Source organism: Scleropages formosus, chromosome 12 (genome assembly GCF_900964775.1).
Source record: "Scleropages formosus chromosome 12, fSclFor1.1, whole genome shotgun sequence".
NCBI classification, from domain to species: domain Eukaryota; kingdom Metazoa; phylum Chordata; class Actinopteri; order Osteoglossiformes; family Osteoglossidae; genus Scleropages; species Scleropages formosus.
Genome location: NC_041817.1, coordinates 25,327,491 through 25,344,318, shown reverse-complemented (window position 1 = coordinate 25,344,318; position 16,828 = coordinate 25,327,491). Strand labels below are relative to the sequence as shown.

General features: G+C 51.3%; 1 protein-coding gene across 1 annotated transcript; it reads right to left on the bottom strand.

Moving 5' to 3' along the window:
* Window positions 1-5,721: 5,721 nt before the first annotated feature.
* Window positions 5,722-15,233, bottom strand: LOC108930003 (ras-related protein M-Ras-like). The gene is made up of 6 exons (XM_018744985.2): window positions 14,812-15,233; window positions 11,226-11,432; window positions 9,380-9,533; window positions 9,200-9,299; window positions 8,465-8,544; window positions 5,722-6,895 (listed from the first exon to the last, which is right to left on the bottom strand). Exons 2-6 carry the CDS (start codon window positions 11,416-11,418, stop codon window positions 6,793-6,795), a joined length of 630 nt encoding a protein of 209 aa, XP_018600501.1. The 5' UTR covers window positions 11,419-11,432; window positions 14,812-15,233; the 3' UTR covers window positions 5,722-6,792.
* Window positions 15,234-16,828: the final 1,595 nt, after the last annotated feature.

Sequence of the window (16,828 nt, the reverse complement as noted above, 5' to 3'; positions counted from 1 at the left end):
GTCAGCAAGTATTTTCAAGTGTCATTTTAAATTGGGGCAGCTGGAAGCGCAGTAGTTACAGCCGCTGCCTTTAGATTCAAAGGTCATAGGTTTGAATCCCACCTCCAGCTGTAGTACCCTTCAGTAAGCCGCTTCCTTAAATTGCTCCTGTAAAATTACCCAGCTGTATAAATGGGTAAATAACTGTAAGTAGCTTAACAGTGTAAGTTGCTTTGCAGAGAAGCGTCAGATAAATGAATAAATCTAAATCTAATCTTAATGTAGCTTCAAGTTAATGGAATGATAAAAATGAGAAATCAAAATAAAGGTTGGGGTCACGGGGGACCAGAGCCTATTCCTGAATCACTGGGTAGAGGCTGAGGGGGTAAACCCTGGGCCGGATGCAAGGGCAGCCACACATATACACACACATATACATATATATGTATATTTATTAAACATTGCACATATGGGGGTGCGGTGGTGCAGCAGGTTTGGCTGGGTCCCGTTGTCTGGTGGGTCTGGGGTTCGAGTCCCGCCTGGGGTGCCTTGCTACGGACTGGCGTCCCGTCCTGGGTGTCTCCCCTCCCTCTCCAGCTTTGCGCCCTGTGTTGCCGGGTTAGGCGCCAGCTTGCCGCAGCCCCGCTTGGGTTAAGTGGTTTTGCACACTGTGTGTGTATTATATATATATCAGTTTAACTGGGTGATTTACATTTATGCAGGTTTTTCACAGTGCATTTTTAAAAGTAACCACCAGGGATCCTCCTAGGATAAGCAGAGTCGTTTTTTGCTTGGGCTGCACCTTTAGCAGGAGTCTTGCATTCAGCCAGCGGTGATAAGCGTTAGGTGTGGCTATACAGTGAGTTACGCGATGCCTTTAATCCATTGATTTGACAAAATTGTCATAATTATGGCTCTCCAGGTGTGACTGGAAAGGCCAAAGTGGACGGCAGGCGCAGCGGAGAGGACACTTGTTCGGAGGAGCAAGGGTTAAGAAACCAGCCTAAACTTGCATGTAGGCTGTGGAAGAAAAATGAATAAAAATAAGAATGTGCGTGGAAAGAAATGGAGAGGCTTGCGTACCTCCTGCTGCGCACCCTTGTGTGTGTCTAATGTCTCTGTGTGTGTAATGGAATGAGCCTGGCTGCAGCCTGGGAGACAAGGCATGATGTCCAAAGTGTCCTGAGAATTGGACACTCTGCTCGGCACAGGCTCAAGAGGACAGGGAACGTGGGGACAAGTCTCTCCAATCAAAGTTAATGCCCCCCCCACCCCCCACCAGTACCTGCTGTAATTGTTCTGAGACCGACCTAGAATTGTTTGGCTGCTTTGCTCCCGCCACCGAAAGTCGGTCCGAAAGCACTGCAGGCGTTGTCCATTCCTGTGTGTCTCCTTCTGTTGGACCCACATTCCAGGGCCGGATCCTTAGCTCTCGACTCGAGCGGCGCTGAAGAAAACTTCACAGCCTCCGTCATCCTTCCTAGTGATTTTTTTATATATATATAAATATATACACATATATAGTTTAACGGGCATGAGCTCATAGTTATAGTGCATGAACACTGACATGTTGCATGAACTTAGTAGATTATGGGCGAAGTGAGTCCGAGATGATTAATTCACGTGTCGTGGGGGGGACGCGCTTGATCCCCCTGCGTGACGCTCGACCGAAGCAGAGGGGCGAGACAAAGAAGTCGCACTGTTAACTACGGGAAGCGCCGAACACAATGGAGAACTGGGGGGGGGGGGGGTGTGACACCCGGCCTCAGGTGACGGTTTGTCAAAGAGGACGTCCAATAAGACCGGATCGCAAGAGTTCACAGCGTACAAATTCGACAGATCCCCTCGGCAACCGGCTGACAGGAGAAAGAAGGGTCACGTCCCTTCTTCCTGTTTGCGGGCCACGTCACGCAACACCTCCCATAATCCATCGCTCTGATGGATCTCATTCTGCGTCGTGGACGATGTCCTCCTGGGGCGGACGGCTCCAGATGCCAGATGGATTGTGGGAAATTTCCATTGTGACTCAGGCTCCATGCAGAGTCACACTCCCCCTTCCCCCCCCCGTAGCTCCCGTTCGCGCAAAATGCTGGAACCCGGATCAGCCGCCGGAGAACAGGACCATGCCGGCAAGATTCACAAAGCAGAATCGTTTCCTTCCCCAAAGTACAGCTGAAAGAAACGCGTGTTCGCTGAACCGTGGAAGCCGTATTAACCGTTTAACGGGTCCCTGCCGGCCGGCCGAGTCACTTCTAACTGCCAGGTTGGCTCCGCCCTTCGGGGGTCTCCGCGTACCGCGGTGGAAGGGTCGTGCGGTTATGCAATGCGGGCAAGCAGCCAGAGGAGCGCCGCGTACGGCTTTTCTCCTTCTTTTGCTGACTTTCCGAGAGCTGAACAGCAGCGGGTCACCGTGACACGGAGAGGGAAGCCGAAAAGCACACGGACGCATTCCGCAGGGCGCCCCATACCGCTTCCTGGGAAGTTCCAAAAAAGTGACCGAATGAGCCAGAATTCAGTAGAACGACGGTGTTGCTCACATGTTAACGTTTCTAGTTTCCTGGGAAAATTACACTCTGCCTGGACCACGGCAAGGAGATATAAGACAAGATATAGGCACATATCATCTTGCCAAACGCACACACGTTGTCTGAAACCGCATGCCCCAAGTGGGGTCGCGGCGAACTGGAGCCTAACTCGGCAACGCAGGGCGCGTGGCTGCGGGGGGAGGGGACGGGGACACACCCGGGACGGGACGCCAGCCCGTCGCAAGGGACCCCAAGCGGGACTCGAACCCCAGACCGACCAGAGAGCAGGACCTGGCCAAACCTGCGGCGCCGCCACGCCCCCCACTTGCCAAACAGTCAACATGTATTCCAAATACTCAAAATCCAAAATCTGTATTGTGATCTAAGTATGTAGAAGGGCACCTCTGACACATTGTCATTTTCTTGCTCTTTCTTGCACCCTTATGTGTGGGCATTTGTAACAAATTTATTCGAGTTTTGGCCCTTTATGCAGGGCTCATCCCAGGACACAAACCTCTCCTCCTCTCCACCGTTCGACACGACTCTAAGGTTCCGTCCGCGTCCGTCTCCCACGGCGACCTGCCGCTGAACCCTCTTCTTGCCGTACGTCACGCAACGCGCCGGGCTGCATTCCGGCCCTCCGGCCCCCGCACGAGTGGGGCGTCAGCGCTGCGCTCCTCCGCCGCTCCATAAGGCTCTTCGAAAGGACGGAGCCACGAGCCAGAAGAGGAAACCAAAAACAACCCTCCCTTGCGCGGGCTCGTTGTCCACTTCAGGTGCCCTACGAGGGTTCGAGCACCCGGGACATGCAGGCCACGGGTTCGACTCCCTGTGCTCCGAAGCCCCTTCTGGCGGGTGACAGTAATGGTGCGAAACCTCGGCGTAGAGCAAGAGTAACCCTGAATAATGGAGTCTCCTGCATGGGTAAATAGCACTTGAACCATGCGATACCGTAGCGGCCGCTCCCCGAGAGCCGGATTCCGATCTCCGAAGTCTAAGTGGAAACATAGAAGGAACCGATCATGTTATTGTTATAGAACAAACACCTTTGTCCGACCGCTTTTCTGCCTCGGCGACTTTCACCCGGGGCACGACGTCAGGCCGACCGCCAATCCCGAAACGGCTGTTGATGTTACGTCTGGCAGCTTTCCCAGCGCGGGGCGTGACACGAGGTCGGGTCGCTCGGTCGCACGATAAGCGTGGGCGTCGGGCGCGGTTAGTCAGGTGGCGGTAGCTGGAGGAGCAATCTGGAGCCCGGGCTGCAGGAGCAGAGGGTGGCCTGCGTTCGCTCAGCCAGACACGCGGTGACGGTAGCGATAAATTCATTAAATAGCGTTCGTTCGTTCGTTCGTTCAATCACTCGTTCATTCATTATTGACACAATGTAACAAAAATTACATTGCGTCCATTTTTTTCATTTTCCATTCAGTTTCACTACATTAAACATTCTTTTGGTGTTTGTTTGTTCTATATATCAGTTTTTCGAGAAATATTTCACATTCTTGAAATGAGCAAATTTTGGCATGGGTTCCAAGCACGGGGGGGGTGCAATGGCGCAGTGGATTGGACCGGGCACTGCTCTCCGGTGGGTCTGGGGTTCAAGCCCCTACATGGGGTGCCTTGTGATGGACTAGCGTCCCATCCTGGGTGTGTTCCCTCCCCCTCCAGCCTTATGCCGTGTGCTGCCGGGTTAGGCTCCGGCTCCGGCTCCCCGCGACCCCATATGGGATAAGCAGTTTCAGACGCTGTGTGTGTGTTCCAAGCACCAAATATTCCAGTACCAAGAAGCTGATGCCTTCTAGAACCTTCCAATGGCTGTAAAGTACCAAAGTGACACTCTAGAAGGACTAGTGGTATTTCTATAATCAAGGAACTTTAATCATAATCGATGCAAAAATCGACACAACTAAGACCTTTTGTTGCGCTATGTCATCAGTGACCACTTGTCCAGTTCAGGGTCACAGGAGTCTGGAGTGAATCCTGGAAGTATAAGGGCCGGGACACCAGACCATCACAGGGCAGTTGTATATATACATTTCATAATAATAATAATAATAATAATAACAACAACGAAGAGATGAATAGCCACAGTGCATGTCTGGGAGGGGAGGTCCTGTCCCTCAGAAGCCCTCGTGAGGGTTATATGTGGGCCTGTAGAACCTTCCAGAAGCATTAGAATGTCCCTGATTCAGTTCCCCTGAATCTTCTGCCGTAAAAACAAATTCATGTGACTTCGCAAAGGTCAAAAGAGACACAAATCCGCCCGCAGACACGAGGAACCCAGGGAGGGAATGCTCTGGAAAATCCTATGAGGCGTGAAGTCAGCACTGGGGGATCCCAGCGATTCGGAGCCCGAGAGCGGAGAGCAGCTGGGACTTACGACGCCCTGACGTATCCCAGGGTGACGCGGGAGCGACCGCTGACTGATGTCACAGCCGGGCGAGCCGCACGCTTCTGCGCGGGGGCGTCTCGGTCCAGCACGATTGCGTTGGATAACATCTCGGCTCGCATGCCTGTTAGGGCTACGGATGATCACCAGCGAAGGAACGAGGGAGGCTTGTCAGCGGGAATGGGGGGGGGGGGTTCAGTTCAGCACAACGCAGTTTCTCCACTTTTTGTTTTTGCGGTTCGTTCTTTGGCCGAAGAGACTTTGCTACGTGCGAAATCCAGTGTCTAGCGGAGGGAGGGTGACACTTACTGACACCTTCCGCCGTGTTTCTCCGCCACATGGCGCTGGCTGCGTATCAAGCTTCATGTCAGTTACAAAACGCCTGCTTATCACACAAAAAGGCTCTTCATGGGGCCTTTAATCACACAGCACTGGGCGGCAAAAGGACACTCGCTTTTCATTCCCCCCCCCCCCCCCGCCGTTTTCATCCATTTCAAAAGCAGGGCGATGGTGGTCTGGACCCTGTCCTGGAAGCGTAACGTGTATGGTGAAGTCCCCCATGTGCGGAAACCAATCGGTCGCAGGGCAATTTCACACACTACGGGTTTTTTTTGAGTCACCAGGACACCTGAAACCATGTTTCTGTGGGAGGAAACCAGAGCACCCAGTGGAATCCCTCACAAACACAGGGAGGACATGTAAACTCCACACAGAGGCTACCTGCTGTGCCACTACGCTGGCTTTGCTACAACATGTGCCCCCATCTTCGGAGGCACCTCAGCCTTTAATCGCTGTCCACGCGTTTCGACAAAACTCTCCACAACCACGTTTCTTCCAAAGCGGCTTTTATTATTTTTCTCCGGAAAGTTCGCGCCAGCGGGTCCGACAGCCGAATCGGCTCCACGACCCGCGGCGGGTTAAACCGTCGGCCAGAACAAACGTCAAAGAACAGCAATAAGTTACTGAGGTTTAAAAGAAACAAAAAAGAAAAAACATCCACAGATGAGCGAGAAAAGTGAAATCTCTCCCTGCAGATATGAACGCTATTACACATTTTTCACGTGACATTTTCAATAACTCCGCTATAAAAGTGAATTCACGTCTACGCTTCGTTCACAGGAGACACTTTTTACACACTTATTCCTCTCGAAAGCCTCAAGCGGAGGCACGAGGGCGAAAGGAGCACCGCAAATATGAGCGGACGGCTCGGCTTCGACGGGAGGCGCTTCGCCGCGGTTGGGCCGCCCTTAAAACGCACATCAATACAAGAAAACGCTCAACTCTATCAAAAGTGCAACGGATCTTCCTTCATCGGAGTCATTTATTGGGCTTCTTCCGCTATTCTTTGTGCTTGATGTAAAAAAGGTTACTGAGCATTCTTCTGGAACACTGAAATATATGGTACGAAAAGGCTGAAGGCTTCCTCTCCACCGCGGTAACTCGTGGTATTTGCTCCGAGTTCGGTCCTGGAAGGCGGCCGGCGACCGGATCCCCCCCCTCCGCACCGGCTGGAAGTCATCCGGGCCCCCGAAGCGGCGCCGACGGCGACCCCTCCGGTCCCGGCTGTCCCGGCACCTTCCGTTCACGAGACGTCCACGCCATGAACGCCGCTCGACGAGCACCGGTGAACACAAAGACACGCCCTCTCTAACCCCGCCCCTCCCCCCAAGGCCACGCCCCCCAACATGGCTTAGAAACGCCAACCTGGAAACATGTTACGGTCGGTTCCTCCGACCTCTGACCCCCGTGAGAGATACCGCCCCAGCGCTGCGGTTTGAGTTCTTTCCACCTCCCAGGTGAGCGGTGGCCGCCGGGATTGAGTCCACGGTCCAGAATTTGTCGCCTTTTTCCCCCGGTAAGGGGCAGGTCCAGCGGAGCCGGTGTCCCCGGAGGACCCCGTCACAGGATGACGCAGTGCAGCCGGTGGGAGCCGGCAGACCTGTCCCCGCGCCACTTGGTCTTCTTCTTCCTCTTCTTCTGGCTCTTCTCTGGGACTTCCTGCCTGCGGAGGGAGGAAATGACTCAGGGAGCAAGGAATGGCGGAGAGGAGGGGGTCCGGGGGGCGTTCCGATAACCCGGTGGTGTCGGAAGCTCTCGGCGACACCGCTTCCAAACAGAGGGAAGACACCTCGAGCAGTAAATAAACACACGCCAGATCCCCGAGGAACGACCACGTTGGGTCAGGAGGGCGTTGACGCGGACTCTCCCGTACGGGATGCTACTTAGAGCAATCCGGCCAGCGGGTGGCACAGCGGCGAAAGCCACGACCGTGCAATCAAAGGACCTGGGACTGAAATCCTACCTCCTGCTGTAGTACCCGTGATCAAGGTACTTATCTGCACCGCCACAGTAAAACTTACTCAGCTCTGTAAACGGGTAAATCGCTAAGCAGCTTAGTGTACAAGCCTCACATTGTAAGTGACCGAATGAAAAACGACACATTTTCGCAGCCCCACGACGACGCGTCTCCTTTACGTCTCGCAGCTCCTCGTGCGTCCCGAGCGCTCCGTGTAAGCACTTCGCGAGAAATTAACAAATGGAAACCGGTCCAAAAGTGCAGGATTCCCACCGGCAAGTTCCGCGAGGCTTTTCCGTCGAGGGTGCGAAATACAAAGCGAAACGTGTTCGGGGGGGTATAAAAAGCTCTTTGTAAGGAGCTCTGGCTCCCAAACAAGTTTCCTTTATAATTGTGTTCTGATCCGGCTTCCCACCTACTGACACTCTCTCACACACACAAAGTGGGCTGAAGCTCTGCTGAGCCCAGGAGGAGGACAGGGAGGGGACGTGTCTGCAGTGGCCAGTAGATGTTCCAGCAGCAGCTAGTAGGGTAGGGTATAGTATAAAGAGGCAGAGAATGTTCTAGAGAATCACGATGTGCTATGAGCATAAATTAATACAATTAAATTCATTCCCCTAGATGCTCGGGGGGGCACGGCGGCACGGCGGGTTTGGCCGGGTCCCGCTCTCCGGTGGGTCTGGGGTTCGAGTCCTGCTTGGGGTGCCTTGTGATGGACTGGCGTCCCGTCCTGGGTGTCTCCCTCCCCTCTAGCCCCGCGGCCTATATTGCTGGGTTAAGTTCTGGCTCGCCGCGACCCCACTCGGGACATGTGGTTTCAGACTGCGTGTGTGTGTGTGTGTGTGTGTGTGTGTGTGTGTGTGTGTGTGTGTGTGTAGATGCTCCGCTTTTAGAGCTGCTGGTTCAAATGCCACCTCTCGCTGTAGTACCCTTGAGCAAGGTACTTACCCTAAATGGCTCCAGTACAATTACCCAGATGTATAAATGGGTAAATAACTGTAACCTTAAGTCGCTTTAGAGAAAAGTGTCAGCTAAATGAATAAGTGTAAATTACTCCAGTAAAATTACCCAGCTCCATAAATCACTGTAAGTGGCTTAACGATGTCGGCCGAAAAGCAGGAAATACACGGAAAAATGGAAATGTCCAATATGGTGGAGAAAATCATATCTTGCCCTTAGACTGACTTTCAGCCTCTAGACTGCAGTACATGCACCTGAGCAGATGGAACCGCGGGTTAACAAGAGTTTACCTCGCTCACCTTCGGGCTGACCTACCTGATCACGCGGACGAGCTCGTGAAACGCTTTGTCCACGTTCATGGGGGGGTCTTTTGCGCTTGTTTCGATGTAAGTAATCTGCAAGACAGTGACTGGCACAATTAACAAAAAAGGAGAAGACCCCGGAGGTCATAAATGCAAACAATAGCATAATATAACCAGCAGGTGGTGCAGTGATTAGAGCAAATCCCTGCGCGGTCAAAGAAGCAGTGTTCACCCGCAACTCCTCCTGCACCACCCTGGAGCAAGGTACTTAAGAGTAAAAATTACACGGCTACGTAAATGGGAAAACCACAAGTATCTCAGTGCGCGAACCGAACTTTCTAAAGCACCTTGGAGAAAAACTTCAGATAAATGTATAAATAATAATATAAAACACGGGATGTATAACATGTTTGAATACAATTACTTTCACATCTGTTACAAAAAACTGCCCTTCTAATCATTCTCTCTGGAGGTGTGGCTCCTTGACCAACATTTCGAACAGTAACACAGCTCATTTTTAATGAGCGCTGGCAGCAACCCTTTACTACGGTATTTCTTTGACAGAGCTGGCCAGAGCCCTGGCTTCCACTTGAGCCGTTTTTCTCGTCATTTCACGGGGGAACTTTGCCGTCATCAGTTACTTATGAGCATTGCCTCTTGCCAGGCAGGGGTAACGTGAGCGAGCAGGCAGTCGAACCCAGGCTGCGGCAGCAGGTGGCCCAATATTGCGCCCACCGGCTATACTCACGCTGTGCTTGGCCGCCATTTCCCTGCCCTGCTCGCTCGTGACCTTCCGCAGGTGCACCAGGTCCACCTTGTTGGCCACCAGGATCATGGGGAAGGACTCCCTGCGAAGAGCAGAGACAGAGATGCTCACACTAATCCCCCGATGCTCAGACTCACCCCCCAACGGGACGAGCGCGCCCACCTGTCCTTCACTCGCAGGATGAGCTGGTGGAAGCGATCCACGTGCTCGAAGCTGGCCTTGTCCGTCACGGAGAAGACGATGAGGAAGCCGTCACCTGTGCGCATGTACTGCTCTCTCATGGCGCTGAATTCCTCCTGGCCCGCTGTGTCCAGGACTGCGGAAGAGTCACACACACACACACATCGATCCATCAGTTTTCAGGAAGCGCTTTTAAATTCATGGAAAAGCAGGCTACGAGAAGCAGGGTACACCCAGGGCAGGACACCAGTCCATCTCAGGGCAATCACACGCTCACTCACTCTCACACACAGAGAAAATTTAAAACTAAAAAAAAAGTGTCATAATGTATTTTTTTTTATTTATCATAGCTGTATCCAGGACTTTTACAGAACCTACCCGGCAAATGATTCAAGGTATGCCTGTTATTACATTTTATTCACTGTATAAATAATAAGTCAAACAAATTGGGCAGATGCAACATTGCATGTTTGCATGATAAATCTGCCCACACTTAGCATTTAATAGGATATCGTTTTATTCAATATCTTTAAGGAAAATTCATCTAATGTTGTTTGAAGTTATTGAAAGATCACAAAATAAAGAACTTAGGGTGAACTCTGCCTTGTGTACTACCTTTCTGGGATAGATTCTAGACCCGATGTCCATTGGACAAGCAATTGGTGAAAATAAAATAAGGTCTTAGGGGGACTTGTTTTTATCCACTACAGCTTTAGCCGAGTTTTATCCTAACAGAACCGAACCCTCGAGTAAATCAAGGGAAGTCTTTATTACTAAGCTTTGATTTATCGTGATATGATGGCAAAAGCAACTTTGGATTTACAAACAAAGCAAATGATGGCACGGTGGGTGGCCTGAGAGGACGTGGGTTCGAGCCCCCCTCAGTCTGGGTGGAGTTTGTATGTTCTTGCCGTGTCTGCATGGGTTTCCTCCGGGTGCTCTGGTTTCCTCCCACACTCCAAAGAGATGCTGTTCAGGTTCACCCAGAGTGCGTGAATGAGAAAGAGAGAGCATGTGTGTTCCACTGATGTATGGATGAGTGACCCAGTGTAAGTAGTGTATGCGGGTGCTCTGGTTTCCTCCCACACTCCAAAGACATGCTGTTTGCGTTCCCTCATAGTATGTGAGTGACAGAGAGTGTGTGTGTGTGTGTGTTCAACTGATGTATGGATGAATGTAAGTAGTGTATCTAGCAGTGTAAGTCACCTTGGTAAATAAGGTGCGTGGGCTGATAACACTACATAGAGTTTGTTGGAAGTTGCTTTGGAGAAAAGCGTCTGCTAAATAAATAGATGTAAATGACAAACCAGGTTGTGTTCATATTTTGCGGACCGGTCTACACACAAAAACCTACACGTTCACACAAAGATGTCGTTTAGCTCAGAGCGACACCCAAGCCCTTCCACCCATTACACTCTCCGCTCTCACCCAGGAAGACATTTTCACCGACAAAGACACGTGTCTCTTGCTATCAGCCTATGTGGCAGTTATTGCGGACTAGTCAAGGCATTTTTCAAAACCTGATATGCTGAGCTGATGGCCAGAATTTTTTTTTTTTTTTTTAAATATTTCAAACTGTAGCCCAAGGTAGCACTTCCTGAACATGAGTCATGGATTTAGGGCGATGATTCACCTCTCTCTATAAAGCGTGACAGTGGGAGCTCAAAGCAGGAAGGGCTGGCTGGTGTTGTGCAGCAGGAGGGGGGGGAACAGCCCGTTTGTTTCTGTTCCGGAGGAGAGTCACCACACCGGACACAGAGGCTGCGATGGAAAACAACTCTGCGGGAGGGGGGGGCCTTTGGTGCTTGTGAAACTTCTACTTTCTCACCATCCAGAATGGCCCACTGGCCATCAATCTCCGTGTGCTTCAGGTACGAGTCCTCGATGGTGGGGTCGTAGTCGGGCACGAAGATCTTCTGGAAGAACTGGATGGTGAGCGCGCTCTTCCCCACGCCGCCATCTCCCACCACCACCAGCTTGTACGTGGGGAGGTTGTCGCTGGGAACTGCGCTGGTTGCCATGGCGATGCCTACACCTGGAACACAGAAGAGCGCATTGGATTAGACGACGGGGGCGGCGGGCGTGACGTCCCCTCGTAGCGAACGCTCAAGGGCCACGTGACAAAGCGGCTGCGGAGAGCGACCGTCCTGCCGCCAGCGTTCGAGCGGATGATCCCTATGTGTCGGAGGGAGGAAGATCGGGAGGTTTTGCAATAGGAGGGATGAAAAGATGTGGCATTCTGAGCCAACCCAGCCCACACCTTTAAGGAACAGCACCGATCCAAGCCAGTCCCGGGTTCCCAACACGACCGCACACAGCTGGCAGTCTAGACAAGGGGATTTCTCTGCTTTGCACTTGTGGTTTCCCCATAAGATCTCGCTCTGCCTCAACCATACAGCTCGTGGTGCATTGTGGTTTTTTTTTTTTTTTTCCTCTCCTCTTCACCCCCCCAAGTGAGGAGAGTCGTGCGTCTCTCCATCCAAACCCACGTTCCGCTTTTAGATGTCCTTTTTCAGTCGAGTTACATCACCCCCTGAGCACCGGTGGGAACACAGTGGTCACGCTCCCGGCGGGAGAGATGGCTCAGAGCATCGAGGGGAACGCGGCGTCGCGGTAAAAGCTGTTAACGAAAACATGTCGTCCCCCTTCCCTTCCCCTGCTGATCCAGACCTGCTGGTTCTGCGTCTATTTCGGGGGCTTTTCTGACTGACAGGCGCTATCCCACTCCTCCCTCCCCCGCAAGCCGTTCAACAGATTAACGGCAATTTGTGGAGAAGAAAAGAAGAGCGGACGTCTCCTGACAGCAAAATTACTAAGCAAGGAGCAAGAAAATTAAACGCAAAAAAAAGCTTTTATAGCAGAATTCTACATCAGAAGCAACCCAGAAAAACAACAAACAATGTTTCCATGACTATAATTCAGAGAACATATTTTTTGTGGGATATCATAAATGCGTTTCCCCCCCTGCCCCAAAAAAAAAAAAAAAAAAAAAAATTCATTCCTTGTGCTCGGAATTTTTTTTGTCACATTCCTTGGTACTGATGAACCATGAAATTCTCTTAAAACCACGAATGCACTGATACAGTACAACCAAGTGCTCGATATTTATAATTAATTTTAACAGATAAATATGGCTCTATTCAGCTTCAATATGTGCCTAGCAGAGAACTAGGGGTAGAATGTTTGACCTTTGACCTTTTGTGCCTAGCCAGGACGGTGTGGGTTACAGTAGGGGACACGGTGGCCCGGGGCCACACCCCAGCTCCTATCGGAAACACTTATCCAACGACAGCTTTGCTTCCTGTGTCCAACAAAGGGCGGAAGGGGAGCGCTTCCTGTCTCGGCACGGTCAGCCTCGCCGTCAGGCCAGCGGCCGGGATCTCCGCGGCACGTTGGCCGGCTTCGCCGCCCTGGGGAGAAAGGATGAAAGCACCCCTCCGCGCGGAGCCCCCCCCCCCGTCGTCATCCCGGACTGACATCCGAGACGTTTCTCGGGTCGGCCGCCCACCGGTAAAAAGCGCGGCGTCCGTTTCAGGAAGAGATTCTGCAGGACAGTCGTCGCGGAAACAAAACGCTTGACACGCGCAGTGATGCGATGGGTCTCGGTTCGAAATTCTGCAGTTTATCAGTGCATCTGCTGGGAGACATGTCCTCCGTCACTCAGATTAGCATCGGAAGAGTCTGCGCTTGGTTTGGCCAGCCATTCGTGGAAACGACTAAGGATCCCCGCCCTGAAAACAAACCGTGGCTCAAGACACGGTCCTCCGTGGGAAGCGTATGACTGACGCTAAGCATTCCAGTTAAAATAAAGTAGCCCGCTGACAAAACGTGTCGACAACCTGGTGAAAGTTGTTCGGACTATAAAAGCGGCATCAAAAGCAGTTTGACCGGGGCATCGCTGGGGCTTCCTGCAGGTAACCAGTCTGACAGGAAACAGGAACATCACTTGGTCCAGGTAGTTAAAGTACTGCTTTGTCTGAAATTACACACTCGCCGATTCCAGTCGACCGGGGGGGTGCGGTGGCGCAGCGGGTTTGGCCAGGTCCCGCTCTCCGGCGAGTCCGGGTTCGAGTCCCGCTCGGGGTGCCTCGCGTCGGACCGGCGCCCCATCCCGGGTGCGTCCCCTCCCCCGCGCAGCCTCGCGCCCTGCCATGCCGGGTTAGGCTCCGGTTCGCTGCGATCCCGCTCGGTACAAGTGGTCGCGGACAGCGTGTGTGCGATTCCAGTCAGGAAAGCAAACTCTGGAAGAAGTGCATTTTTAAAGACAGGCAAGGAGCATCTCTTGTCCACCTTTAAAGTTCAGATCATAACACGTACAACATATTTTCGTAGTATACATCGGTACACCCACGTGTCGGGGCTGATAGCTTACATTTCTTCATTTAGCTGATGCTTTTCTCCCAAGTAACTTAGAGTTAAGTTACCTACAGTTATTCATCCCTAGAGGTAATTTTACTGGAGCAAGGCAGGGTAGGTACCTTGTTCAAGGGTAATACAACTGGAGGTGGGATTAGAACCTGTGATGGGGGGTCTGGAGGGAGCAGCTCTAACCGCTACACTCCCAGCAGTTCCTGGACTGGGGGTCTTTTGAGTGGGGACACTGATGCGGACACTTTAAGGACATTTACGTGCACAAGGACGACTTTGACCACATTCAGCACATGATTTTTCCATTAGGACCAAAACGAGGATGATCAAAGTGTCACGAACCCATTGATTCAAATAAACCGTTTGTTCCCTTTTTTATTTTTAAAACCGAAACTGAGCCTTTTTTTTCTGAAAGCACCTGCAGTCTTAGACCGTAAACAATACGTTTTTTTTTTCCCAGAAGCTGAAAAAAAAGTTGAAAACGTCCAGGTTCACACGGACACGTGTGATGATGCGGAGCCCACAACCTACAGACACTGACTGTCACCGTGATTGTTCTAAACACAAAGCGACACTATCAAACCGCCCGACTGCCCTTGTTCTGAACCCAGAACCTACTGTAACAAACTGGATCACCGTGGTGGTATGGAACGCACAACCTACTGTACCAGACCGCGTTACTGCGGTTGTCTCAAACTCACAACCTGCTCCTGTGCTGTAACACAGACTTAACTGCGACCGCTGAACACACAACCTACACTAATCTAATAAATAATAGTACTGCGACCGTTAAGCCCACAACAACCTACTGTAAGAGCGGCGACGGTCCTGAACCCACAATGTGCTGTAACACAGACAGAGTTACCGTGATGTGGGCTGTCAAACAACGCGGTAACAGACCGTGGGCGTGTAACTACTAGCTGTCGTTGACGTTCGCTGTTCAGAACACACATGATCATCATGATCCCTAGTGTAAGTGTTACGATGATTTTCCCTGAACACACAACCTTCTGTAGCACATGCATTGTTGTCACGGGGGAACTTACACTCAGAGCCAATTTCACCTGGACGGGGAGATCGGAGCCGTGTCCAGGCACGACGATGTCCTCATCACTGACTCGTCCCGCCGCCCGTCCCGTGTCCCCCGCACAGCGCCGTGCCGTGCGTGCCCGCCTGCCTGCCTGCGGTCACTCGCGGGACAGGAAGAAGGAAGACACGACGACGGACGGACGGACGGGCGGACGGACGGACACACCGCGCTCCGACTTACGAAGAGCGGGCAGCGCCGAATTTCGAGGCGTTTCCGATTTACGAAGGAGGGGCAGAGAAAATGACACTCTTCTTCCTACTGGCGAAGAACGGACAGCGCCATCCGCAGTCTCGAAAGCCACACTGCGTCCGATTTATGACGGACGGAGGGACAGAACCATCCGCAGCGAAAGTTGCACCGTAGCAATTCTTTATATCGCAACAGCTGATACTATAAATAGATGTTCCCCGGGGGGGTGCGCCGTTTCCACATTTCCCGAATCCGGGGCTCCTGCTCTTTGTGCGCCCGGAGTGCGCTCATACTGGTGATATAATTACTGTGGTAAATCCGTTTGCTAACGGCGACACAAATCTGCCTGTGGCTGCGGGCGCGAATTCTTTACTTTCTCTGTCTGACCCCCCCCCCGCGTCGTGTACGAATGGATTGTCCCTCCGTAGCGTAGCCTGAGGTCCGCTCTCCTCGCCAACCTGCGCATCGTACACACGCGCACGTTTTCGGACGGCTCTTGCGTTAGCGTATCACTAAGGCTTTTTTTAAACACAACGTTAAATAGAATAAAAAACAGATGAATACAAGAGAGTGCTTATTCTGCTACATAAATTATGTAATTAATAATTTTTTATAAAAGAAGTATGGTTATGGAATATGAAACATTACGGTTATCACTAGTATGTGATCCCTTTCTCCAGCAGATGTCAAGAAATCAACTTTACAATGATTTACCCACTTATAGAGCTACATCAGTTGAGGGCATGTACCTTGATGACAACAGCAGGAGTGGGATTGGAACCTGCGATGTTTCAACACCACCACTGCCCCAGTACTTTACTCTTACAAAAGATGTTTAACAGGTGCAATTGGATAGATATTACACTGGCTAATCATTTAAGTGAAAATAGTATCACTTTCATGAAATACGATTAACAAAGTGGTGTCGGGTGACACTGGAGTGACAGAACTGAAGGGAACTGAGTTCAAATCACATCTAAGAAAGTTTCATTTTCCTGCCGTTCAGCAAAACGCTTAATCTGAATTAATTCTTTAGTATGAAATATGAAGCAGTTTAAATCAGAGGAGTAACAATGTGTCATGTATGGGGGGGGGACAATATTAACAAAAGAACTCCGTGGAGTTAAATACACATATTGGGGGAACAACTAGGGGGTTAAAATCTCCTCGCTGCTGCACCCATCACACCTATGGTGTAAATGGGTAAAAAAAAAAAAACAAACATTATTTGTTCATCATTCTCTTAAAAATTAAAGTAGTCTGTGACAAATGAATAATGGTTTCATGAATGGTCGTCTTGCTTAATTTTTTTCCCCCAAGATCCCACAGTGAGACAATACTTCCACACCCGCGTTCGGGCCTCTAGTCCCGCCAGCCGCTGCTACACCCCATCCCAGCAATGCGCAGGAAGCTGCCAGGACAAGACTCGGGCCAAGCAGCCTTTCTCATGAAACACATTTATTTCAATCCTTTGTGTGTTTGGAAGTGTTTCCGCTACTTCTTACTTCTCATGTAAACAGCGAGTTCCCCGCCTTTCTCCACCTGCTATGAACATCTGGGCTGAAGTTGTTTGCCAGATGAACGGATTAAAAAAAGCAGGAAAGTTGAAAACGCCACTGTTGCAGCGCAGCGCCGAATAGCAAACGCATAAACATGGGGAAACCCAGAGCCGTGCTGCGGCCAGGGGCGCGGCGAGGGCGGCGAGCGCTGGATCACGCTCACATCTGGACAGAGCATGACATCTGTCCTCAGTGAAGACATGCGAAGAAGGCACCCTTCTTTTA